At 50.5% G+C, this 24,388-nt stretch overlaps 14 protein-coding genes across 15 annotated transcripts; 9 read left to right on the top strand and 5 right to left on the bottom strand.

Annotated features, from left to right (window-relative positions):
- Positions 1 to 120: 120 nt before the first annotated feature.
- AAFC00_007175 (uncharacterized protein) lies at positions 121 to 1,471 on the bottom strand (the record flags this gene model as incomplete). Its single annotated transcript, XM_069347239.1, has 2 exons — positions 121 to 1,237; positions 1,410 to 1,471. 2 exons carry the CDS (start codon positions 1,469 to 1,471, stop codon positions 121 to 123), a joined length of 1,179 nt encoding a protein of 392 aa, XP_069201842.1.
- Positions 1,472 to 2,093: 622 nt separating this feature from the next.
- On the top strand, positions 2,094 to 3,657 carry AAFC00_007176 (uncharacterized protein; the record flags this gene model as incomplete). The annotated part of the gene is made up of 2 exons (XM_069347240.1): positions 2,094 to 2,888; positions 2,947 to 3,657. The coding sequence occupies 2 exons, from the start codon at positions 2,094 to 2,096 to the stop codon at positions 3,655 to 3,657; spliced, it is 1,506 nt and encodes a 501-aa protein (XP_069201843.1).
- Positions 3,658 to 4,375: 718 nt separating this feature from the next.
- Positions 4,376 to 5,068, bottom strand: AAFC00_007177 (uncharacterized protein; the record flags this gene model as incomplete). Its single annotated transcript, XM_069347241.1, has 1 exon — positions 4,376 to 5,068. One exon carries the CDS (start codon positions 5,066 to 5,068, stop codon positions 4,376 to 4,378), a length of 693 nt encoding a protein of 230 aa, XP_069201844.1.
- A 428-nt stretch (positions 5,069 to 5,496) lies between these two features.
- Positions 5,497 to 6,327, top strand: AAFC00_007178 (uncharacterized protein; the record flags this gene model as incomplete). The annotated part of the gene is made up of 3 exons (XM_069347242.1): positions 5,497 to 5,511; positions 5,572 to 5,711; positions 5,895 to 6,327. 3 exons carry the CDS (start codon positions 5,497 to 5,499, stop codon positions 6,325 to 6,327), a joined length of 588 nt encoding a protein of 195 aa, XP_069201845.1.
- Positions 6,328 to 6,789: 462 nt separating this feature from the next.
- Positions 6,790 to 8,016, top strand: AAFC00_007179 (uncharacterized protein; the record flags this gene model as incomplete). The annotated part of the gene is made up of 1 exon (XM_069347243.1): positions 6,790 to 8,016. One exon carries the CDS (start codon positions 6,790 to 6,792, stop codon positions 8,014 to 8,016), a length of 1,227 nt encoding a protein of 408 aa, XP_069201846.1.
- A 240-nt stretch (positions 8,017 to 8,256) lies between these two features.
- AAFC00_007180 (uncharacterized protein) lies at positions 8,257 to 8,977 on the bottom strand (the record flags this gene model as incomplete). Of its 2 annotated transcripts, XM_069347244.1 has the most annotated exons (4): positions 8,257 to 8,276; positions 8,344 to 8,773; positions 8,827 to 8,882; positions 8,956 to 8,977. In XM_069347244.1, the coding sequence occupies 4 exons, from the start codon at positions 8,975 to 8,977 to the stop codon at positions 8,257 to 8,259; spliced, it is 528 nt and encodes a 175-aa protein (XP_069201848.1). The 2 variants fall into 2 exon arrangements, with proteins under 2 accessions (XP_069201848.1, XP_069201847.1); XM_069348399.1 differs by lacking the exon at positions 8,956 to 8,977 and having other exon boundaries at positions 8,827 to 8,880.
- A 1,233-nt stretch (positions 8,978 to 10,210) lies between these two features.
- Positions 10,211 to 11,455, top strand: AAFC00_007181 (uncharacterized protein; the record flags this gene model as incomplete). Its single annotated transcript, XM_069347245.1, has 2 exons — positions 10,211 to 10,821; positions 10,882 to 11,455. 2 exons carry the CDS (start codon positions 10,211 to 10,213, stop codon positions 11,453 to 11,455), a joined length of 1,185 nt encoding a protein of 394 aa, XP_069201849.1.
- Positions 11,456 to 12,119: 664 nt separating this feature from the next.
- Positions 12,120 to 13,522, top strand: AAFC00_007182 (uncharacterized protein; the record flags this gene model as incomplete). The annotated part of the gene is made up of 2 exons (XM_069347246.1): positions 12,120 to 12,399; positions 12,459 to 13,522. 2 exons carry the CDS (start codon positions 12,120 to 12,122, stop codon positions 13,520 to 13,522), a joined length of 1,344 nt encoding a protein of 447 aa, XP_069201850.1.
- Positions 13,523 to 14,838: 1,316 nt separating this feature from the next.
- Positions 14,839 to 15,462, top strand: AAFC00_007183 (uncharacterized protein; the record flags this gene model as incomplete). The annotated part of the gene is made up of 2 exons (XM_069348400.1): positions 14,839 to 15,080; positions 15,186 to 15,462. 2 exons carry the CDS (start codon positions 14,839 to 14,841, stop codon positions 15,460 to 15,462), a joined length of 519 nt encoding a protein of 172 aa, XP_069201851.1.
- Positions 15,463 to 16,266: 804 nt separating this feature from the next.
- Positions 16,267 to 19,585, top strand: AAFC00_007184 (uncharacterized protein; the record flags this gene model as incomplete). The annotated part of the gene is made up of 6 exons (XM_069347247.1): positions 16,267 to 16,475; positions 16,527 to 16,584; positions 16,643 to 16,926; positions 16,984 to 17,107; positions 17,164 to 17,527; positions 17,589 to 19,585. The coding sequence occupies 6 exons, from the start codon at positions 16,267 to 16,269 to the stop codon at positions 19,583 to 19,585; spliced, it is 3,036 nt and encodes a 1,011-aa protein (XP_069201852.1).
- An 815-nt stretch (positions 19,586 to 20,400) lies between these two features.
- On the top strand, positions 20,401 to 21,414 carry AAFC00_007185 (uncharacterized protein; the record flags this gene model as incomplete). Its single annotated transcript, XM_069347248.1, has 1 exon — positions 20,401 to 21,414. The coding sequence occupies one exon, from the start codon at positions 20,401 to 20,403 to the stop codon at positions 21,412 to 21,414; it is 1,014 nt and encodes a 337-aa protein (XP_069201853.1).
- A 240-nt stretch (positions 21,415 to 21,654) lies between these two features.
- Positions 21,655 to 22,465, bottom strand: AAFC00_007186 (uncharacterized protein; the record flags this gene model as incomplete). The annotated part of the gene is made up of 2 exons (XM_069347249.1): positions 21,655 to 21,967; positions 22,023 to 22,465. The coding sequence occupies 2 exons, from the start codon at positions 22,463 to 22,465 to the stop codon at positions 21,655 to 21,657; spliced, it is 756 nt and encodes a 251-aa protein (XP_069201854.1).
- Positions 22,466 to 22,717: 252 nt separating this feature from the next.
- Positions 22,718 to 23,219, top strand: AAFC00_007187 (uncharacterized protein; the record flags this gene model as incomplete). The annotated part of the gene is made up of 3 exons (XM_069347251.1): positions 22,718 to 22,747; positions 22,820 to 22,986; positions 23,054 to 23,219. The coding sequence occupies 3 exons, from the start codon at positions 22,718 to 22,720 to the stop codon at positions 23,217 to 23,219; spliced, it is 363 nt and encodes a 120-aa protein (XP_069201855.1).
- A 550-nt stretch (positions 23,220 to 23,769) lies between these two features.
- On the bottom strand, positions 23,770 to 24,327 carry AAFC00_007188 (uncharacterized protein; the record flags this gene model as incomplete). Its single annotated transcript, XM_069347252.1, has 1 exon — positions 23,770 to 24,327. The coding sequence occupies one exon, from the start codon at positions 24,325 to 24,327 to the stop codon at positions 23,770 to 23,772; it is 558 nt and encodes a 185-aa protein (XP_069201856.1).
- Between the last annotated feature and the right edge of the window lie 61 nt (positions 24,328 to 24,388).

Raw genomic sequence — 24,388 nt, forward strand, 5'->3', positions numbered from 1 at the left:
GTAAATTAAAGTTTGTATTGTTAGCTTCGTGTGTTTTGGGGTATCTCAAGTGCTATTCTTGAACCAATGAGACCATCATCTTCTCATCCTGAAAGCATTGATGCGAACAAAGTTTTACATTCAAGCGACTGTCTCGCCAAGCTCATCAATCAGGCTCTCGTCGGTCTTGATGGGACCTTCGCCGACACTGGTGAGAATGACGCGACTGATGCCGTTTCGGAGACGAGAAGCAGCGACTTCGGGTTCCGCAGGGAGCGGCGATGAAGTGACAGATTGACCACGGGCGCCTTCCCATCCATCCTTTGCCTGCAGGATAGCCTTGAAGGGCGCGAGAACACTGGTTTCGTGCTCGGCAAGGTAGTAGACAACGGCGTTGGGGCCGGCGTCGAAGGTGTAGGCCGCAATGGTCTTGCCGGCGTTGGCGTTGATGGCCTCGACCATAGCAATGGCGGCGCGGCTGGTGTCGTTCATGTAGAAAATGGGAGGATCCGTGTCGAGACATGTGGCGTGAAAGCTGTTGCTGTCCTTTGTCGTCAGAGCAGCAAAAGAGGCAAAGTCCCTCTCGGCGATGGCCTTCTTCATCTCTTCCATTCTCTTGGGCACGGTGTTTGTAATGCGCTCGTTGAACAGAGTCGAAGTCTTGACCGTTGCCTGCATTCCAGAGGTGCTGCTGACGTCCTTCTTCTCTGCGCTAGCGACAAGGATGATTGCGCGCATTTCAGGCCAGTGGCTAGCAGGGGCGACTTCGTAGGCGACACTGTCGGATCCATCTTCCTCCTTGCCCATCTCCCATGCGACGTAGCCGCCGAAGAGCGAGCGACAGGCGGAACCCGATCCCTGGCGCGCGATCCTGCTGAGTTCTGTAGGGGTCGACTTGAGTTGGTAGAGATTGGCGATGGCGCGCACAAGAGCAGCGAAGCCGGCGGCGCTGGACGCAAGACCGGCGGCGGTAGGGAAGTTGTTCTGCGACACGATTTCGAGGGGGTAGGTCGACAGAGGTGAGAGGGACGAGTCGCTGTCCTCGAGCGTCTTGCGCAGAGATCTGAGTTCGCGGAGACAGGCTTGCGTTCGTGCACCCGAGATGTCCTGGGAGGCGCCATTCAGCAACAGCGAGTCGGACTGGTATGCCGGACTGCAAGAGGCCGTCGTGTGCGTGCGGAGGTCATCTTGGGACAAAGTCACCGAGAGCGACGAGTTGGTAGGCAAGTTAAGCTTGGCATCGCGTTTTCCCCAGTACCTGATTTATTGTCAGATGGTTGAGTTGTTGATGATTTTAGTCTGATATGTTGTAATTGCAGCAAGGTGTTGCACACACCATGATTGGTAGAGAGGAGGGGAAGACACGTAAAAGGCCAGAAGAGGAAAGACAAAAGGGGATCGAAGGAAAGAAACAGGGCAGGAGCGCTCACTTGATGACGGCAATATTTACAGGTGCAAACGTGCTTGCACGGTAGACTTTGGTGTCGGCCATTGGGTTGTTGACAAGAATTATGATTTTCTCGTCACTGTTGCTTATCGTGAAACAAAAAGATATTCAGGCACAGAAAGCAGTGACTGGACTTTGTTGACGAGTTGCACAAAGTTCAGGTACAGCACTACTACCAAGGAGCTCGTGTCTAGTGATTGACCCTCTGGCGGGGTCAACCGAAGTCCAGCCGCGCCCTCATTGCTTCACCTCAGGCCAAGAAGCACCCCTGAACCAGAACACTCTAAGACAATAAAGGTAATCAATGACTCGAACCTCGCAGGTCGGTCTATGTTTCCATCTTGGAGGGAATGACCGCCATGATCATAAAAGCGTGTACAAGGTAAGTGAGGTGCCTTAGATATGGGGAAGTTGCAACTGCAGGGGTGACAGTAAGGCACCTCGGCAACTCGAAGCGCCGACGGTCGCGAGGGTCCTTTGTGAGGTACTGGGTACCTAGTTTATACAAATAGACAAATAGATGTTGTTATCACAACACGAGCTTCGCTTATCGCTGTGTCCCTCATACTTCATAGCTGCCTCAGGTCGCAACGGCTATCCTCGAATCGCATAGATCACAAAATCCGACCATCTCGGACATGTGAAATCAGCCGTCGACGTAACAATCATGTCTTCTCCGTACGATCGTTACGACACGCGACGGCGCAGAACACTATACGGACCCCAGGGAGGACAGCGTCGGTCAACGCTGGGATACTGGGTGCCTCTTGTGCTGACGGTGACATTTGCCACTGCTGGCCTGGTCGCCTGGATATGGAGTGAACGACAAACGGACGATGACGATGAGCATGATAACGATAAAAACGACGACCGACCTTCATACGGGCCGAGACCACCCTCGCAACCACGTCGTCCTCGAGGCGACAATGATGAATATGGCGACGACGACGTTTACGATGAGAACGATCACACTGGAGAAAGAGCAGCAGCGGGACCAGAAGACACACTAGAGTCACCACCGCCTGCGTATGCCTCCCGCACCGCGACAGGAGAGCAAGACGAAGGATTCCTCTCACGCGTCTCCGGCGCTGTGAGGCGTAGTCCCTCTCCGCAGCAATTCTTCGACAGCGCAGGCCAGAGGCTCGCTGCCGGGGTAGCCGCCGCCGGAGCAGCAGTCGGTCTCGGGTCCATACGGGAAGAAAGCAGCAGCGGTAGTGGCACAAGAGCACGAGAGCCAGAAGAAGGAGCTGCGGCCGGAGGATTCTCTGACCATGAAAGATGGAGCGAGGAAGTCGAGACGAAACAGCGTGGAGAGACGCAGAGCGGAGCTGTAGCAAGAGATGCTGCGCAGTCGAGCAAAGCGAAGAGACCGCGACGGACTGTCGCTATAGTCGTCAGCGCCGAGACTACGGCCAAAGACATGCGCCACGAGGGAGAAGTAGGGTACAGAACCGAACATGCAGTGAGTGGCTCCCTTCCTGTAGTCCGATTGACTAGGAAAACTAACGATCATCTATCAGTCCATACTCTCTCACCTTCCCCCACATTTCGACCCCTCGACAACCCGCTTATTTGTCCTCATATACGCACCCCACCTGACAAGTCTGCCCCCAACTCAACAGCATCCTTCTTCGCCTTCCTCCTCATCATCAAAGCACACTCCTCCGTCTCTCTCATCGTCCTACTCGGCAATCGCCGCTCCCAGCGACGCAGACGACGACGACGAAGAAGACGACGACAATTCCCCCTCAACCCCCAAAAAGAAGAAACAAAACCCCTTCCTCCACCAGCGTTTCGAGACCCTCTACACTCAGGCCTCAGCACTAGTCGACCAACCCTATTCCATCCTGCCCTTCACGACCCCGACAGGCCACATGCATATCCTGCGCCACTTGGGCCCATCTCTGATCTACATCCCGGACTCGTCTTCTTCAGAATCTGCTACAAACCTTTGCGGCGAGAATGGATCCACTGTCGCCCAACTGAAAGGCTGGGTCGGTCAGATTGTTGTCGTTGTCGGGGACGATGACGGCCATGCTGGTCTTGTAGACACGAGTAGTGATGACGAAGATGCACATGATAAGACAGGTCATGGTCGAAAGGGATCGTCGAGTTCGTGGTGGGTTGATAGCGAGCTTGTGGGTTTGGGCAAGGGGGTTGAAGTCGTCGATGCGGCGCTTGTCGGGGACGATTGGGTCAGGAGGGTCGGAGGGCCGAAGAAGGATCAATGAGGAAATCAGATGCGATGGGACTGCTAGAAGTCGGTCGTTTATTCTTGATGAGAAAGAGGAGGACCCATGGTGTTTGCTATGAATGTATCAACTTCTCGATCCCGACCACTGCGCCTTCTATTGTTCGGAGATACAGCGCCTCGAAGAGCCACGCGTTGATTTGATACTACAAGAACGAAGAACCCTTTCACTGCTCTTTTGTATGAAGCCCATCCACAAGTTATCATTTGATGCAGAGGTTAGCGTATATTGCTGTCTTTGAATGCGAGATCAGAGACGACTAGCAGCGACATCTGGAAGAACATCTCCGTCGAATCGCGTTCCTTGTGGGGCAAATGCTCATATCTGTGTTGGATAACAGCATACGACATCAACCACCACCACCAGCATCAAAAGGTGGTGACACCGTAGCTGACCAGTCAGCAAAGTCGGGCGTATATTGCTTGCAATGTATTCGTTGACGTACCCGCCATGACACAGCCACAGTGGGCAAGGAAGATTCGATGTGTGACATGGAATGTAGGTAGCCTGCTACCTCCGTCAGTATTAAGCATAATTGTCACCATCCACCCAGTCTTATGCCCACCGTACTCGACTCGGAAGTTCGTAGATACACGTCGAGCAGATGGCAGGACAGCCGAATCATGTGGCAGTCGTTACACTGGCCCAGCCAGTTCGACTGAGCGAGTGAGCGAAATAATCTTGATGCACGTGAGTCTCAGCTTGTCCCTCTTCCCCTAGTGCCCCTGGTGCCTCTCCCAATGCCTCTAGCAGCTCGAGCGCTGGCACGACCTCTACCACCTTGGCCGCCCACACCAACATAGCCAGGAGTAGCATTGCTTGTGGCAGCACTGGTGGGCCTCGAGGTGGTTGTGCCTCTGACTCTTCCTCTGGTGCCTCTCGTGGTTGTAGGGGCAACAGTCCTCCTTCTTTCTTCCTCCTCTGCTCTTCGCGCGGCGGCATCACGTCTGGCCTGTTCCTCGGCAGCTCGGCGCTCGGCAGCCTGTTGACGCATGGCGGCCTCATTCTCTACATCCTCGAGGTCCTGCGTCGCTCCGTGCCAGTTTGGATTCAGAATAAGACGCTGATTGTGCTCGGTTTGCGACAGGATGCGGGTCCAAGTGTTGAGAAGGGTCGAGGCGGACTGAACTGTAGAGTTGACATTGTCCATATCACCGCGCGCCTTCTGCAGATTGGCAATGACGTTTTCCACCACTTTATTCACTGATCTGACGTTCTCAAGTTCTTCCCTCAACGCCGCATCTCGACTCTCTCGTTGATCGCGCCGGTCATGTCTCGAAGGGGTGGGGTCTGCGGTGCGCGTTGCAGGTTCCTTGATTGGAGAGTCGAATATGTCATCATGATCGGAGTCGTGTGTACGAGGCGTACGTGCATTTGGCGATTCGGACATGCCTGTTGCGTTCAGATCGTATGGTGAGGATGGTGTAGTGAAAGGGTGCAAAGCCGGAGAAGTCGTAGAGAAGGAACCAACAGGCGTAGGGAGCGACAAGGAGGTGATTTGTCAATTGTGGCTTCAGCCAATTCAGCTCTGCAAAGAAATCAACACGTCGCGACACGGTTGTTACACGTGTGGTGTATACATGGTATGGAAATTTGCGCCTGATCGTACTGTAAATGAGGCACCGCGCTTGCCATATAAACATAGAAGGTGCAGGTACAAGAAGGGCAGGCACGGCATCGGCGTTTCGGTAAAATGCCGGCGTGACCAGCAAGGAAGGAGGGGAAGACATGGCGGGGCTGTCGAACTCGGGCATTAGTTTCACGCGGATCCATCAGGTGTTCAGTCATTCATACACATCCTTACACACATCAATCACAATGTTCAAGAAAGACGTTAGTAAGTCAAGTATCGTGCAGAATAGGTTGCGGTTCTGATCATGTGCACCAAATCAGATCAGTCCCGGTGCCAAAAGCAAGGTCAAGTCTTCGGCCCAGAGAGCGATTCGCTCAAAGGTGCTTGAGCAATACCCTCTGCTAGAACCCTATATCGATGAGATAATGCCCAAGAAAGAGCAGCTCGACCTGGTGAAGGTGTAAGTTTTTCAAATCTTTGTCGTCTCTCACTTCTCCTCTGGATGAGTCAACCGGCGGAACACCTCATTGGGGACAGAGACGCGCATGGCATCGAGTCTCGCCGTCTGCTCGAGAATCCCAGACCTGGCCAGAAATCGATTGATGTGACAATGTACGCAAATTTCTAACATACCATGAAACAGACCGGATCGAGTCTCTCTATACGTCCTCGGCTCTACTCCGCTCTTCTTTCAACACATGGACGACCCCATGACTCCCCACCTTTCCCTGGTTCACAAATACCCGCAATGCTTCCCCAGGATACGCATCGACCGAGGCGCAATTCGTTTCGTCCTATCAGGCGCCGCATTGATGGCACCTGGCCTCACATCTCCGGGCGGTCGCCTACCAGATCCGTCCGTAAAAGAGGACGACAAAGAAGGCAATGATGGGTACGGTGGACGCGAACTTCAGGCTGGTGAGATCGTCGTGGTCGATGCTGAGGGCAAAGAGAACGCCTGTATGGTCGGTCCGCTGAAGGTCGGCACGAAGGAGATGAAAGAGAAGAAGAAGGGCCCAGCCATCGAGAACGGACATTACCTGGGTGATGGCTTGTGGAAGCTCGAATTAAACTAGGGCCTCGGTGAAGCATGGCCGAAGTTTACAAAACTCGAATAGAGAGATCATGCCCCCGAGTGTGACAAATAGACTCGAAAAGAAATGCATTATGCGTGAGGTTACGCAGCCATGAATGAAATTATTCTCAAGACGAACAAATCCCGGACAGCCTATTTTTTGACGTTCCTGATTGATCTGCTCAAGCTCTTCAGACACCCTCATTGGCTGCCTTTGTTCCTTTTCTAATTCATCGTTGCTCTGTGATGATAGTAGTATCTCTGTTAGGTGTGAATGAGAGACTCATGCCCAGTTGCATGATCGGATGATCGGCGCTTCTTTTCTCCGATCATTTTCCAGCTTCACCCTCTAATTACCTGGTCGTCTAGATTGAATGAAACTGCCGTCTACTTTCGTGGGTCGCGTGGTGTCCTGCTGGACTTCGCTATTCATCTGGCTAGAATTCTGCATCAAATCAAAGGCATGCCTCGTACAGGGCATCAATTCATCCCCGTGTGGCAGCCCCTGGATGCTGAGAAGACATATCGCACTAAAGTCTACGGTCCAAGCAGGAAGCGGAAAAGAGTTTCTGCACAACACGATAGCGATGATGATGATGAAGAAGAAGAAGAAGAAGACGTATACCCACAAGTCTCGAGCTCACCAGCAACTTCTGCCTGGGATCAGAGACATCTCACAGACATCGACATTGAGGCGTACAACATAGCCGGACATTCGAAAAGTTTACCACTGCCAGCTCACCCTTTCCCTCATGCGGCCATCAGCGTACCTCGCCGCCATGTAAGTGCAGAAACCATTCAAAAAAGTCTTGCTGCATTGAAGCCTCCGTTGTATGTCCCTGCGCCACCAGAGGATGAAGACGCCAAGACTTCCCTTCGCCGCCACCATCTCGGTGTAATGACTACGATCATGCACACCACTCTACTGCGCGGTGATTATGTGCGGGCAGGTAGGGCATGGGGCATGATCCTTCGTACTGAGGTCTTCGGTCGAGCTGTCGATGTGCGTACTTACGAACGTTGGGGTATTGGTGCAGAGATACTACTGCGAAAGCACACGAAAAATGTCGTCACCTCCCTACTCAGCGAGAACAGCTACGATGACGATGCTAGTAGCTCTGATGAGGTTGTCGTAGGCGAAGAAGGATTTCAGCTGGCGAAGGATTACTTTGAGCGGCTAATCCTTCAGTATCCATACCAGAAAACGCATCCTAATGCTATAAGTAGTCTGACCTTCCAGCCTGCTATGTACGGACTATGTATATACGAGATCCAACAACAACATAAACAAGCGCTCAAGAAAGCTGAGCAGGCATCGCGAAGCCCCTCTCCATCTTTTGAGCGAGATCCTTCAGATGACGAACATAACAAGGACAGCATTCCTAGCCTCGAAAGTAGGCAGGCTGCAGTCGTCAAAGGGACCCTGGCTAAAGCTATCACTCTGGCTGATCGAATGGCTGAGCTAATGTTGAGTCCGCCCAACGACACTTACTTGCCGCTGCTCCGGCTTCGCGCGATGTTGGCGCTTTGGATCGCCGACATGGTTCAAATTGTCGTGGACAACGATGAGAAGGTCGATCCCATGTACAGCTACAGACTCGATAAAGAAAAGGCGATTGCAAGGAAGTTTGTTCTTGAGATGGACAAGAAAGGTGAAGAGCTACCAGCATTCTTCACGCTTAACGATTGATTTTTATGAGATACCCCAAACGCATGTTCTATCCGCTTATACATATTCAATCTCGCTAGCAAAAGCGTTTGTTTTCGGTTTCTGGGCAAATAGTGTATGGAATTGAAACATTCTTGATTATGAATTGTTGATTTGTATTGGCTACGGCCAATGCCTGCTCACGGTAAACATGTAGACATGCTTGCTATCGTAGCATAATCGGTGGAAGAGATAATCGGTGGAAGAGACAAGAGACATACACTAAGCCTTTTCGGGGATCCCTGATTATAGTGTCAGCCTCGCAGTTCATTGTATCGCTAGCCTCAGCCAGGTCTGTAATGCACTTACCAGAAGCTTGCTTGGCCTCACCAAACGAATCTCTACCGGAGGCAAAGACCTTGTCGAAGTCGTACTCGAACCATCTGATATCAGGACTCAAGCCGGCAAATTTCCACACACCGTCAACCTTCTTGTACCAGTGTTTGTTGTAGCTGTGAGCATGTCCTTTGACTGCGACATGTGCGCGGCTCTCGTCCGTGTATTTCTGGTGAGGTACTCGCAGCTGGTGATAGCCAATGATTTCGTCATCTGACACTCTCTCCCATTTTGTGCCGCCGATAAAGTGTTGCGTCTTGAGGAGCGGATCACCCAACACATTGGGGTCTGATGCCATTTTCACGAACTCCTCTGCCGGCATTGCCTCCCAGATCTTGTCGAGGAAGGAGCGATAGTCAATTCTGAGTGTGGGCGCGATACAGGTTTCGAGCTTCTTCCAGTCCTGCCGAGCATTAGTGAATCTCACTTGCAACGCGAGACACTCATGCAGCTCACCTTGCTGTCATAGCTGTCTGCCCAGTCGTAGCAGGCCGCCATGCAACCAAGCATCTCTGGTATGAGATCAGTACCCCATCTCGGTGTATTTATTGTACAGATATCGTGTATCCGGGAATGCTCCCTTACCTTCGTGGGTCGGAAAGCTCATGATGATCGAGGTTCAATGGCGATATGCACTACAAGAGCATCCAAAAATGATTTACAGACCATCATCAACGATCTTCCATTGTTTATATAGTCTCTACAATCAAGTAACCAATCTCGGACACTTGCTTCACGCGCGACCCGACTTGACCGAACTCCCCACCACAGTCCGAAGAGTGTCTACGGAAAGCAAGAGGGGCCGAAGGCTGGTACCCGGATTGCTTTGCAAACGGACTGTTGCCATTGTCTTACACTCGATAGCCTCAAATAGCATTGCTATTTATTCTCGGAATGATTTCAAACATGATAAAGTCAGATTGTGTCATCATCTGTGATCACTCAAATACCTTATGCTTCGCATCACAGTATCGTGCAGGTCATGCAAGAGCCGCTCATGTATAAGATCCTACCTTAGTTCTACAGTATGGAGATGGCGCTACCTTATTACCACCCCCACCAAGTCGGCGTCGCCAAGACGGCCCGTGGAACCTCACCGTCTGCGTCCAACCGATGCAGGTACTCCCTTCATTATATTTACATGATTGACAATCACCTATACAGTGAAATCCAGACAGCTCCCAAGCATGATGTCGTCGGACACTTACTAAGAAGCTTCTTCGATCAATACATCGCGTCTTCCGCTAGGGGATCTTGCGCGAGGTCGGAGAATATTTGTGCCGCCTACCTTACTTGTACAAGGCTCGACAGGTACGAATGCTGATCAAGGCTGCTGCCGAGCTTTAGCGTAACGCATCGTCGTAGTCGCCCTGTCCCATGCCGAAATCGCCTTGATTGGATGCTCCTCTACAAGCTAATCGCCGGTACTTGTGCTTGGGGAAAATAGGTGCGGAACACTGTAGGCATACAATACTGCGCTCAAACAATCACCATCTCAGGGGCTGTTAGATGATCATCGCGCCAACCCCACCATCTACGCTCTATTTGTAGAATGAGGAAAAATAGAACGCGATCATTCTCAGTCGTGACCTCCTATACCTTGCAGGGCGTGTCGGTCATATTCATCCTGCGGTCTCCAAGTCGTCAGGTTTCAATAGGAGGACCCCTTTGTTGTTACTCGAATTCCTGTACAGAACTTGCTTGAGTACGCGCTTCCATTCGCAACATATAATAAAGATACGCTGTGCATGATCGCAACAATTGAGTCGATATTTGTGAACTGTGTGAACATGTCCATTTGCTAGTCACGACCATTGCCCGCGACATTCTTTCCTTCACGATGATCTGGAGTTCCGCGCTCGGCCTCGTTGGCCTTCTTTCCAGCGCCAGTGCATATACTGCTCTCTCAGACGACTCGTTGCGCAATTTACCTGACCCAGGAAGTGATTTCGACATCAAGACTGGCGCTCTTCTGGCTCCTATATTACAGCCTCGAGTGCCGGGCACTCCTGGATCCACCGCCGTCCTCACTCATTTTGTCGATTTCTTCCAGCACTCCCTTCCCGAGTGGAAGCTGTCGTTCCAGAACTCCACTTCTACCACACCGCTATCAAATGGCGCCGAGATACCTTTCGTCAATCTGATAGCCACGCGAGATCCGCCATGGGCCACGGACGGTGAAGTCGGAAGACTGGCTCTGGTCGCCCATTATGACAGTAAAATAGATCCTCCTGGCTTCATTGGCGCCATCGACAGCGCAGCGCCTTGCGCCATGATCATGCATATCGCCAGAAGTATAGACGATGCTCTTACCAAGAGATGGGCCTCTCTAGACGACGATCCATTGGCCACCAAAGATCTAGAAGAAGACGTAGGAGTCCAGATCTTGTTGCTGGACGGTGAGGAGGCTTTCCACGTCTGGACACACACAGATTCAGTCTACGGCGCACGGTACATATAACCTTCCACCGGTATACAACCCATCTCTGACAGCACTAACATCCACCTCAGTTCTCTCGCCAAAGAGTGGGAGGAGACGGTGAATCCTGCCACCTCCACTTATCGCACTCCCCTCGACTCGATCGACCTTTTCCTACTTTTGGACCTACTCGGTTCTGCACACCCCACTGTGCCGTCCTATTTCAAAACCACCCATTGGGCTTACCAGCGTCTAGCCGAACTCGAGGGCAGGCTTCGCTCCTTGCAACAATTCAAATCTTCGCCCAACCATCCCTCTAAGAGATCCTCGCCGGATCACTCACCGAGAGACGAACCGCATTTCCTTCCAGAAGCGAACAAGGGAGATGGGGACAGGTGGATGGGCGGTATGATCGAAGATGACCATATTCCCTTCCAGGCACGAGGCGTCGACATTCTACATATGATCCCTGCACCATTTCCTTCTGTATGGCATAATATGGATGATGATGGTGAACACCTAGATCTGGATACTGTGGAGGACTGGACCAAGCTTTTTACTGCTTTCACCGCCGAATGGATGGACTTGGAAGGTTTCGTTGACCAACCCAAGCCTGATGGAGGTAGACGGCAGACGTTTGCGAACAATGAGAGAGACGAATTGTGAGTTAGATTCTTCGTGCGCGTACATGTCGCTGCACCTTCCAGTGTTGATGCCGGATTAGGCAATGAAACCATCATACCCCACACCGAGGTTCTGAAGGGAATGCAAAACGCTTCAGCCGACCATGCCTCACTGTTACCTGATGCGATATACCTGCATTCCAGAGGGCCGGTGTTACCCTAATCTCGAACTTGCCGAGTGCGCCGACCCTCACAATTGTCCCACAAACACACTTGCTCTTTCTGCAACATCTTTTATTCAACTCATAAGTGACAATCTGGTTTGTGCAGCCACGACGAGCCTGCTCTAAACGACATGGCAAACAAAAGAAAATGGGCTTACGTCTATAAGCATCAGTCGGTCGTAGGTGCGGCCAATCCTGACCCAGGCTCGAAAATATGCCACGCCTTTGTCTGAAAGTCGCTTGAGGCGCAACTCGGCGCATCCATTACACTGCCATTTGCGGTATGATGGTTAGCAGCACGCTTCGTCCCTCGAACCTTTGAGTTATTCTATATAGCTCTACTTGAACATCGCCCCCTTCCGCAAAGAACCCTTCGTGACTACGAACATTGGCCAAGGTGTCTTGCGACCCAGAAGATCGGACTGACAACACTTCCAAAGCTTTCCTGAATCTCACAACACTACGTCTTTTGAAACTAACGCTATGTCGGCAAAAGTGCCACGTACTGGACATCATGATGTTCGCTCGTTTGTAACACAGTCAATCGAGCCCACGAATGACGTTATAGACGTGGACGCGGTGTTGGACCCAGATCTTAAACGAGAAACCCGTAGATCTGGTGCCCCCTCACCCGAGATTGACGTAGCTCAGGAGCAGCTACAATGGGTCGCTTTTGACGCTGGAGACTTTGAAGATAGAAATGAACCCTTGATGTTTCTCAGTCCTTTCACTGTCAAAAATAGCGGCCGTCGTACCATTCGCTGTGAGTTTTTCTGTTGCATTCTGTTGTACTCTCCCGTGCCGGATGCTGATGGATGCTAGCTAAGGCAATCATACCTGAAGAGTTCATAACTCGGGTTCCTTACAAGAGTCCCTGCTTCCCTCAACAAGACGAGAAAGGCGCTAGAGTTAGTGCCGATCTCATGGAGCGTTTGACTGAGAATCATCGTGCCGCAGCCGCAGCTGCTAATCTTGTCGATCTTTTGACAGTGGATCATCATGCTGCATCCGCAGCTGCTACAAAAATCGCAAACAGTGACACAAATGAGGACGACACTCTCGACATGGTGCGTGCACCCGGCTCCGACTCGGTACAGTGGGACAATGACCCCTCGTTCCAGTTATTTCTAAGTCGACTTGATCAGGAGGAACACTTGCGACATCATCGATTCCATCCTCTATCCAAATACACTTCGTATGACGAAGAAAATTGCACCGGGTGTCTAAAGCTAGTACTACCGAAAGGTGTTTCTAGGCCAGCAAAGGTTGCACCTGCCCTTAGGGACAATCATGAGCTCTGGCGTCGCTTCTGGCAAGCTCGGTGTAGCCTGGACGAGGAGGACGTATACAGCGGGCGATTTTGCCCTGTTTGCATGTCCCGTTTCGAGGATATCACAAGCGAGCCTAGCCCAAGCTCGCATATGGAGTCTCATCGTGCCAGTCATATGAAGGCGACAGTCCGCAAAGTCTCCCATGCTAAAGAACAAAATGCGCCTGTGGATCCGATCATTATGGATAGCCCTTTTGTGCAACATCTCCGATTCGCAAAGGGAGACGCAAAACACAAGGCTACTCGTCTCGAGAGGATGTGTAACCTTGCCGAAAACGAAGTCTTGGAGCGTGAGGAATACTGCCGCATCTGTCTTATGACGTTTGACTACGGCAGTGCGGAAGTCGTCGAGCATTACCGTGATCATGTAAAAGAGGACGTAAAGCAAGACGATGACAACTTTAATGCGGCCAGACTACCGGCTATGTCATTTGAATGGTCCGAGGCTGATTTGTTACTTGCGTTGTTTTCCTCGTCGGACAATGTCAAGTCAAACGGCCATGGCAAGGGGAAAGGGAAGGAAAGGGCTGGTGAGGAGCAAGATAATGTGGTTTAGGTTTCTCATAGAGACAAAACAAGGATATACTTGTTCCATGGCTTATCGGAATTGAGCATATTCCTGTCATGGCCTACAGGAAGAGTGATGTTTATCATACAATCTACGTCATATTCACTTCACAGAATATGACTTAAAGGGCGATTGCTTAAATATTGTCGTGTCCCCCGTTTGTCTCAATAGTTCGGTACTGTTCGTAAGTTACTTGATTAGTCCAGGACACACCCGTCACCCGATAAGGCCTCAACAATCTGGACCACGTGCTCAAGGTATTATTCGAGATCATGGGAATGGTCATGAGGGTCACCCTGTCCGTTCCTCATGGACCTGAGGCACCTGAAATATCCGCAACATCTCGCATGAGCACATGGTTCAACACACATGACCAAACAGAGAACACCGGAAAGCCACGAGTAAAACCACGCAAACGGGGTGAGATGGATGCACTGCTCCGTAACCATCATCGTCACAGACAATTCGACACGCAAAGGCCAGACCCGAAAATGGATACTAACTCAAACCCCCTCCACAGTACCCATCGCCAACGTAAACAATTTCACATCGATAGAATATGATTTTCCGATAGCTGGCTCGTGATGGTTTCTCTGGATGTGAGGGAGGCGAGGGCTAGGTCAGGGTACCTGGGGAAGGCGAGAAACATGCTCATTCTCACTCAAATGACTATGTTTCTTGGCGTGGGCGCGCTGCGTTGTGTTACGGCGGTGCGGTGCCCTACCAGGCACATGCATCTACAGTGCTATTTCTCAGCCTACTATTCTAGCCCGCTCGCGCAGTCCGGCACATTGCAGCTCAATATAGTCTATCAGCACCGCTTGCGCCTATACGTATGCATGTTCACCCTTTACTGGAACAGTCAGGCCAGAAACAAAAAGCTTTATCGGTCCGCGGGTTGACCAATAATCTCTAGATCTGTTTCGAGTCTGTGACCTGTGGCGCATCATTGGATGCGAGAGGCAGGTAGGGGGCCGAAGGTGGAGGTGAGTTAGTTTCGTGTTTATGTGTTAGTGTAGCGGGTTGCGGTCATTTATGACCTTGATGGTCGGTTCATCCGGGGAAAAGAGTAAGTGGTGCAGTAAGATAGTAGAATGAGGTCAGGTAAGGTAGGTATATAGGGATCGCTGTAGACCACCTTGATGGTTAGATATCCTTTATCTCCACTTGTTCCTTGTGTTGTGTGTCTGCTTTTGTGATCTGTCTGTTGCTTGGATACTCCCTCATCGTAGGGAATCGTCTTCGATCACCTATAGTCCTGTAAAGAGAACGGACGTTCATCGGAGAAGAGAAGAACAGGCATAATGTGTGGTGATTCCTCGAGAATAACATTCGGCGGCACGATAGCCATACTCAAGGCCGACGAAACAACGACAACATCAGAAGCTACAGAGAGCCTGCCTGATATATCTCTTCTATTCAACTCATCACTGGATGACTCTGAATTTCCTTACACGACTGCGACGTTCTCATCAAGTCCGCTAAAGGCAGGGTCACAGACGAGTATGAGAGATGATGAATTCGAGACTTGTAGGATTGTCATACAGTACGTTCAGTATCCTCCAGAGTCTTTATATGATCTCGCGCAGGATACATTCAATTTGAGATGCCTTGCCTACTGGTAAGCTAACCACCAATGCCCCATCTGCAGCCGTACTGGAGACCTCAGATTAAATACTTCGAATCGATTCGAACGAGAAGCTCTAGAAACAGAGGACATTCTACACTCTTTCGTCTTCGGGCCCAGATCCGAAGGTCACAAAAACACAGCTGCAACGAGAAACAACAACGAAAACAGCTTCCTATTACCTGCGAAACTAGACCTAGGCGTCGGTGGAGACGGTGTCATCGGACGCAGAGTCAGTCTTGTTCGACAGACGTCCTATGGAACTTCTGTCATGAGACATGGGATTATCGGATACAATTGAAGAAGGAGAAACAAGTAGAGAATTGTGTCTCCTACGAGTGAGGAGAAAAACATGAGATTCTTCTGGATTTTATTTGCAGCAAGGAGTTTATGTGTTATTCTTGGGGTTGTTTCATAGTATTGCTGGCCACGGACGCTGCAACGACAGTAGAGCGGCGATTGCCGCCGTTGGTCGCCAGCACAATCCATTGTTACCATTAAACTTCGGTATCTTTTGCCTTACTGTATGTTACAGACAATCGATACATGTGCTATACCACAAAAGACACAGCGCAATGACTTGACACAGTATGACAATAATGTAGGTAATTTGCTATGAATAGTAGGCCATATTCTGATATTTTGAGATTCCAGCCACTTGTAGTAGATGAGTCAAGTATCTTTGATGCCTTTCATTCGTACTTGTCCCAGTGTGAACCGTCTTCAGTCGTAAAACCGTACGTCAAGACTTGAGTCGAACAAGACAATACGCAAGCGTTCGCTGTAAGCACTATCGTCCTAGTGACGGAGGTACGACTGTTCTGTTGATTAGTCTATTGTACTGCGTTTGCGACGAACCACCTTCAGAATCCTCGTTTGTCATTAAATTGATTGGACTGAATACCATCGGCTACCACGATTTTGGGACCTCGCTAGTGGCACCTACTGATTGTTTCTGCTATTGGTCGTGAACGAAGACACTGCTTGCCCTGCTGGGCCTTCCACATCGTCACTACCTACCGAGTTTTTGTACTTATTACATCACATCTTTCGAACCTGACAGCAGGCGCTCACACGGCTGACGTCTCACAAGGCAGCTGCAAACATGTCAGCCTCATTCCGAGCTATCGAGCTTGTTAAGATCATAGGCAACCCTACCAATGCCGCACAAGTTCACAGCGCTTCAGAAGAGCTCCAAGCGATACAACACAGCAACTATGGCTGGGCAGTCGCTAATGCTATGCTTGAGGAGGACGATGACAATGTCAGATTTTACGGAGCTTTGACATTACAGATCAAAATCAATAAAGAAGGGTAAGAAGCAAATAATTCCACAGTTCATAAGCGCATCTAAATTTCCCATAGTTCCCACCAATCCGAAGATGATACCACAGAGCTGAGATCACATCTCTTGACTTGGCTTGTAAGTTAGAGTAGCGTCTACAAGAGCTACGAGCCTGTGTTAACAACCGGGCACATAGGTCAAGTTGGCAAGTCTACCAGCACGCAACTTTGTGTTGTATAAGCTATGTGCTGCTCTTGCGACTTATTTCACCCAAGCTCCAATGCGGTGGTTGTCAGCTGTTCGTCAGATCATATGCTCCTTGAGAGCTGGCAGCGTGGTCACAGGCGACCAACTCAAGACTTACCCTGACTCAGCCCAAGTATTCATGGAGCTTACACCAGTTCAACAACGTGTGACCATCCGATTTTGCCAAACGCTAGCTGAAGACATGTCCAATTCAGCCGGATTAAGCCAACAGTCGTAAGTTTTAAGCAGATGAGAACAAAAAATCTTCGAAGCAAGACTGACTTCTGGCAGATTACGACTGGACGATACATTCAGTGCGAATACTCCGGACGTAACAAGCATCCTGGCCGTTTGCATCAATAATTTGGCACGAGACAACGTTGATCTTGGTATCGAAGCTCTCAACTGCCTGAATGTTGGTCATTCTATTAAGATAACAACGCGACGTGACGATCTGACATTATGTTCTAGGCTTGGATCATCTATGCTCATAGCAATTGGTCTAGAGATATCGGAACCCTGCAGCTTCTACAAGACCTCACTCCAATCACTGCCGAGTTCTTGGTCAGCAACAACGACGATCTGAGAGATCTTGCTATAGAAATCTTCGTCAGTAATCTCGAGTTTCGATTAAAGTTCTTCAAAAAGGAACATGTTGAAATCATCTCTACACTTGTACGCCAAAAGATTGGACCAGAATGTCTCGTTGCCTGTAGAAGTGGTCAACAAGAACCCGAGATTGTGTCACTCGGGAAGCTAGTGGCTGCTTACGGTAAGATCACCGTCAAAGATCTTGTCGTTGTTAGAAAACATGCCTCTTCCGAGAGCATTGTAGGTAAGTGGCCATTTCTCTCATAAGTTTTGGCAAGTAGTAGGCGCTGACGGGCAAATATCAGCTTTGTTTCTTGAGCTTCTTACTGCGCCCGGTTATCCAGCAGAGGATGACGAGATGATATTTTCAGCGACTGAGTTCTGGAATGAGTACGCCGAGCACGCTGTCTATGCCGCTGCAGATAGTGAGGTCCATACACTCAGCAAGTGGCTGCCTCAAGCCAGAGAAGACCTCATGAAAGCTCTTCAACTATACTTGCCGAAGATGTCTCACCCACCACCGGAGATCAGCAAAACTTGGGACGAAGAAACCTTCCAGCAATGGAAGTTCTTCCGCGATAATGTCATGGATTACTTGGAATTTATCACGGAAATCCCTGACTCAAATCTTCTACACTATCTTATCGAAGTCGCTCTACAGATTCTACCAACCAGACAATGGTTCCAACTCGAAGGCGTGTTGTTCTGTATAAATGCCATCGCCGACTCTGTCAGACCGGCCAACGATGATCCGGCGATGAACGCCCTGATGGGTTCTTCGATCTTCAGCAATGCATCAGACATGAGCCTTGATGTGCCGGCTCTCCTCAGGCGTGCTGTCCTCAGAATGATCGACAATTACTCAACTTTCATCAAATCCAATCCACAATACATACCTCCGGTATTGACCTTCCTGTTTACCATACTTGAGGCCACACCACCGGACCAAGTGAGAGTGGCAGACCAAGCTGCGAAGTCACTGGAATCCTTATGCTCGTCATGTCGGCGGTCATTGACGCAACACCTTGGCGAGCTTCTTGCTCAGGTTCCACAGGCACTATCTGGACCGTCAGCTAATGGCTATCAGAAGGAGAAGGTCATGGCTGCAGTCGCATCGATCATACAGTCTTTGCCTAGCGAAGAGTTAAAAGCAGAGCCAATCTCGATCTTGATACAAGTCATCGAGACTGACCTTAATGCTGCGGTGCAAGCAATGCAGAGGGGTGACGTGGAACAGGGTGAGCTTATCGGAACGACTGCGTTGCAATGCCTTGCAAGCATTGGTAAAGGAATTCAAGCTCTGGATGACAGGCCTATCGATATTGACTCCAACGACGACGACGAGACATCCACGACCGAAGGAGCACACTCTCAGACATTTTGGACATTGGAGGCTGGAGCTGCCATCCAGCAACGTATCCTTGCATGTTTCGAGATTATTTCCTATCTACAGAACGCGGGCGATGCAATTGATGCCGCTTGCGATGTTTTACGCGCCGGATTGGCAGAGACTGAGCCTGGACCATTCGTCTTTCCTCCATCAACCACAGTTGCCTTTGTAGCTAAAGCCACCACATCTCTCGACACACCGCGGATTGAGGCGGTTCTATCTACAGCGTGTACTTTCGTCTCGGCACACTCCCGCCGCAATACCCCACATCTGTTTGACGAAGTGCTTGCGGTATACCAATCAGTGGCTCGCGTCATGGGTTTATTGAAGGACCCAAGCAATGATCCACAGCTCGCCCAGATATGCGTGGAGTTTCTGCAGCGTCTTCTCGTTGCATACCTCGACGTCTTGCTTGCTCCAAGTGACGAAGAAATTGCTGGCGTCCTGCAGTTTGTCCTTGCTTGTGTCACGGGTCAAGCGCCAATGCTCAAGCGCATCGCATGCAACTTCTTTGAGCCTCTGATTGCACACGGCAGACCGAACAACCCAGCTCCGCTGCCCGTGACCCGTGTTCCAGTTGGGGTTATTGTACAGCACTTTGCTCCTCTCATAGCCACTTCGCTACTTTATCAGATCAGTGGCGTAGCACAGCGGTCCGAACTTGACTCGTTGAGCAAGCCTCTTCGCGCATTTGTTTTCAGCGTTCCAAACTGCAAGAAATATCTCGAGCATGCACTACTCGAGCAGGAGACGACATTTGTAGAGCTTGCCGCAGCGAACAAAACAGTGGATCAGTCTGAGCGTAAGGTATTCATTGCTAAGATTGTCGGGCTCAGAGGTGGACGACAAACGAATATCATCGTCAGAGAGTTCTGGGCTCGTTGTAAGGGCACTGTTAGTAAATTCGAGTGATGGAAGAGGGATCAGCGCTCTGTCAATTCTGAACAAGTCGAAAGGTAAAGCCATATATACTTTGCTCCTGCGATGAGAAAGCTAGGTGCACTCAATGGCGGATTGTCAAGTTATAGAACGAGACACCAGTACGCGAAACAACCCTGTCGAATTGGGCACGACATCTGGAATATACAGCATCATCGACGACTCAAGTCCATATCAAGTAGGAAAAAGTACCAATGACATCGAAAACTGGTGCATGTGTCCTGTTGCAGTGTTGCAGTTCATCTCGCCATGAGCATTCCTAGCACAATACTGTATTGAACGGGTAGAGGTTTCAGCACGGGCTTTATGTGCGCTTCACAGAGCAGCCGCAGCAAGAGATGTGAAACAGAATGCGACACACACCGGGGATATTAATAGGAGGGAGTTGACTATCATATGACCAGCGGATGAACAGGTGAAAGCCTTTCTCACTTCTTGGTGGGCTCGTTATCCAGTGAACACCTACGGTACAGTACTAGAATGACTTCCAACATGTTTGAATTACATAAGGTAAGCTTCGTTCCCCGCCAATCAGACGATGATCCAGCCGCAAAATGTCAAGCGTAACCTCCGCATTGGTGTCCCTCTATTCCCGGGACCGTAAGGAATTGAAGATACAGTAATTGAATATTGTATTGTGATGTGCTGTAGCTACTGTACACCACCTCAACTACCAAAAAAGTACAGAAGTACAAAAGAGCTTCCTCCCACTCGTGTCATCGCAATCTAGCTCATACCCTGCGTGATACCTCAATTTCCTTGGATTGTAAAAGCTGCACCTCAGCATCATGGGCTGGTTCTGGGGATCGACGGACAATCAAGGCGCCTCGACGTCGTCAAAAGATGCATACAACGATCTGGATCCATCATTGCGTGACTTCTTGGAGAAGGAAAGTCCATACCGTCACCAACCGGCACCCAAACCGGCGCAACAGCAACAGCAGCAGCAAGAATCGCAATCATATCGCTCGCAACTCGGAATCACAAAGCCTGATGAATCTGCAACGACTCCTCCTGCTTCGTCGACACCCGCCTCGTCGGACTCGAAAGCAGCAGTACCACAAGAGTCCCTATTCAAGGATGGACGCTACGCACACCTCTGGAAAACATACACGCCAATGTCCGAAATCGAAGCCTCTTCACGCACGGATCAGGACCGGCTGACGGACGTGGTGGAAGCGTACAACGAACGCAAGGCGCAGATCGGACGAGCGGCGGTGGAGAACTGTGTTTTCGAGCAGATTGCCGAGCACGAGTGTTTCAAGAAGGGAGGCGTGCAGGCACGACTCACCATGTGCAGTGAGCAGAACAAAGCCTTCAACCGCTGCTATACTATGCAGAGCAGATTCCTCAAGGCTCTCGGCTATCTGTCTATGGAGCGGAGTGAAGCGGAGGAAGAGCGCATCCAGATGCATGCCGATTCGTTATATCAGGAAATGATTGCGCGTGAGAAAGCCGCAGCCAAGGCCATCGATGAGGGTCTACCTGTGCCGAAGTTCGAGCCTTTGATAAACAATGCAGCTGCGACAGACGTTTCCGCTTCAGAAAACAAAGGAAAGGGGCTTGACATGTACACGGCAGAGAGGAGAAAGGAAATCGAGGCGAGCCTTGCAGGCAAGAGTCCGGACGAACGCGAACTCGACATCCAACTCCTTGTCGCTGAGCAGAATGCGAGTCGGGAGTATGCCGAGAAGATTCAAGAATACTTTCAGGACGAAAAAAAGCTCAGAGCAGACAGAAAGGAGAGGGGCCGAGAGACGTTCGGTGATTCCATCAAGAGGATATGGGGATGGGACCGGTAGTCTCGCCTCTATTTCAATGTACAATTATACCCACTCGGACAATCCAGTCCTGCCTGAAGCCTATCTACCATGACACAGAATAGCAAATGGGGTTCTCAGCAAATTATCATGATGCTGGAATCTATCATCAAGATTGTTTCTAATGCATAATCTATCGTAAAAAAAAGATGTGACGTCCTTTTATCTGGTTCCCAACTGGTCGTTAAGCGGTGCCCGAGTGGGAGAGGGCGTAAGGCCCTTTCAGAAGAAGTTCTCGTGCATGAGAGCAGGACTCCAATACTCTGTTTCCTCGGCCTGGGCGTCAACCCACACCAAAGCGTCGGCCACAAGATCATCTATCACAGCGACTGCCCTCGCTCGCTCCCACTGCAGGTTGATCTGAAGCATTGATACAGTGACATGTCCAAGGATCTGAATCGCCTCGAGAACTGTAGACTGATCTGTGTTGAGATCTTTCGGTACCGATCTGATCATCTGCTTTGTGCCAATTCGCATTACTGTAAAGCCAGAGCCTAGAGGTTTCAAGGACTCGACAGCACGAAGGATATCGTCACTGTTAGAAGTTATAAAAAACCATAGATATAAACTCACAATCCAGCGGTACATACCTCGACACTTCGATACCTCCTCCGATACCCCTCCCCTGCTGAATCCTTTTGTGCACTTCAGTAACATCAATCATACCACCATTCTCCAGCCGCGTCTCGCGACAGACCTCGACGACGCGCACAGCAAGCTCGAAATAGAAATCATTCACGCTCCCGCCCAGCATCTGAGCCCAGAAGCTACCTTCGCCTCCCTTGCCGAGATGATTCGAGCTGGCCAGCGGATCGACTCCGATAGTATTACACATGCGCGCGAACTCGGCTCTGAAGCTGGGATTCGATCTGATCTCGGCTCCATGGCTGATGGAAAAGGAATGCAGAGCGGCTTGGAACACGGATAGTTGGTTTGCTAGCGAGTCTGCGTGCGCTGATCGTAGAGCTGCCCCGTAGGTTGCGTAGCGGTCTGATGCTAGTGCATTTCGCACGTTGCGCCTGTTTCCAGACATTTCAACGTGTCGTCGTCTTCATATAAGGTTGGCTGCTTCCGCACTCGTTCGGATTATATATAAGTCGTGGTGTGTGTACACATGATTGGAGGGTCGAAATTACAGCATTAGGGCGGAGTAAAAGGTGGGGTTTGGAGGTAGAAGTGAAGCTTACTTTACAAGTACTGTGAGACAAGAACCAACATACCGCATCTATTATTATTTCTAGAGCAATAACACCTGAAACGAAAAACAACGTGACATAGCGCAAACATGTCTATACCACCGGAAGCACTGCAAAAGGTATGAAGACACCGTCCACACACACACTTGCAACACAGATATACATGTAAACTGACCCTTTTCTCCCTGCAGCTTCTCTCGGAGATCGAGCAGAAAGCGGCCTTCTCGCAACAGCAGATCGGCATCGTCAAGTCGCAGATGGCAGCGAAGAATCGCGAGAGCCGCATGCTCCAACTCACAACGGTCGAGCTGGACGGACTACCGAAAGACGCAAACATCTACGAGGGTGTGGGCAAGATGTGAGTCGACAGATGGAGAGAACCTTGCGACGAGAAGCGTTTAGGGACTGATATGTTCAACACTCAGGTTCGTGGCGTGTCCGCCGAGCGAGGTCAAAGTGCGGATAGCAAAGGAGAGCGAAGACCTCAAGAAAGACGTCGAGAACCTAGAGAAGAAACTCAATTACCTCGAGACGACGTACAAGAACAGCAAAGAGCACCTGGAAGCAATCTTCAAGAACGGTGGACGATGAAGTAGCCCTTCATGGAACGGGTTTTCAGTCCTTCAGCGATCGACCTCGGGACAGAAACCTCTTATGCAAGCCGCGGATCGTCCTCCGAGAATCGATGAGCAGTCTGTCTCATGATGCGCCCAGACGCCTTGTCAAGCAGCGAAACTACTCCGGCGCTCTAGAAAATTCTATGAGATGCATGTGTCGTGGTCTGGGCAAGGGCAAAAAGGACGAACAAGTAGACCGGTCCCAAGTCGCCCTGGTGGCGCTCCGGGTCGGTCACGATCAATGGAAAGAGCACGATACCCAGACAGACGCTGCACAATTTCAACGCTAGCGACGAAAAGCAGCTCGCGGTATATATATTTGAAGAGATTATTACGAGTGGAAAATAGCTGGTGCACGTTATAGAGGATTACAAGGACACGACTGCAGTGGTGTCACAAATTGTCCAGTGTAAGCAGCATCGTGTCTGTTCTAGCTAAGATGGGTAATATATCATCAGCACCTCTCGAGGTTCATCATCGTTTGTCCCGCCACATCCCAAGCAATATACATTCGTCATCTGTCCTCATTCAACGATGCTCGGATCGACCTTCCTCGACCGGTCGGCAGCAATCTCGCACATAGCCCGTATGGCATCAGCGCGCTCAGCGACAATATCACCACGAGCGATCCTCCTCTTCATGTCCTCCATGATGACAGGTCTGCTGCGCCCGTTGACGAAGACGACATATCTCAGGCCGGGGTACGTCTTCTCGTATTCTTCGTTGAGCTCCTTGAGGGCGCGCGCCTCGTCCTCGCCGCCCTTGTTCAGCTGGGCCTGCTCGGCCTGGCTCTGCGCGCTGTCGACTTTCTTCGCCCCGAGTCGCGGGTGGGCGCCCAGTATGCTCTCAAGCCATCGCGTGTCGCTGGTCGATGAAGACTCGGACAGACCCGTCAATTGTGCTCCGACTGAGGCTATCAGGTCCTCGTAGGAGGAGAAGGTGGTGTTTTGCAGCAGCTCAACGGAGAGCGTGTGTAGTGCGGTGCAGGGCTCGAAGAGGAGATCGAGGACCCCGGCTCTCTGTTCTGCTGATAGTGAAGGCAGACTCTGGATGGCTGGGAGAGTGGGAGTAGCAGCGGCCATCTTTTGCTTGTTGTATACTTGTAATTGGGCAGAAGAGTAGAACACAACAACTAAGCAATTA

The sequence above is a fragment of the Neodothiora populina genome (assembly GCF_041146345.1).
Source record: "Neodothiora populina strain CPC 39397 chromosome Unknown canker_contig_9, whole genome shotgun sequence".
In the NCBI taxonomy this organism is placed as follows: Eukaryota; Fungi; Ascomycota; class Dothideomycetes; order Dothideales; family Dothioraceae; genus Neodothiora; species Neodothiora populina.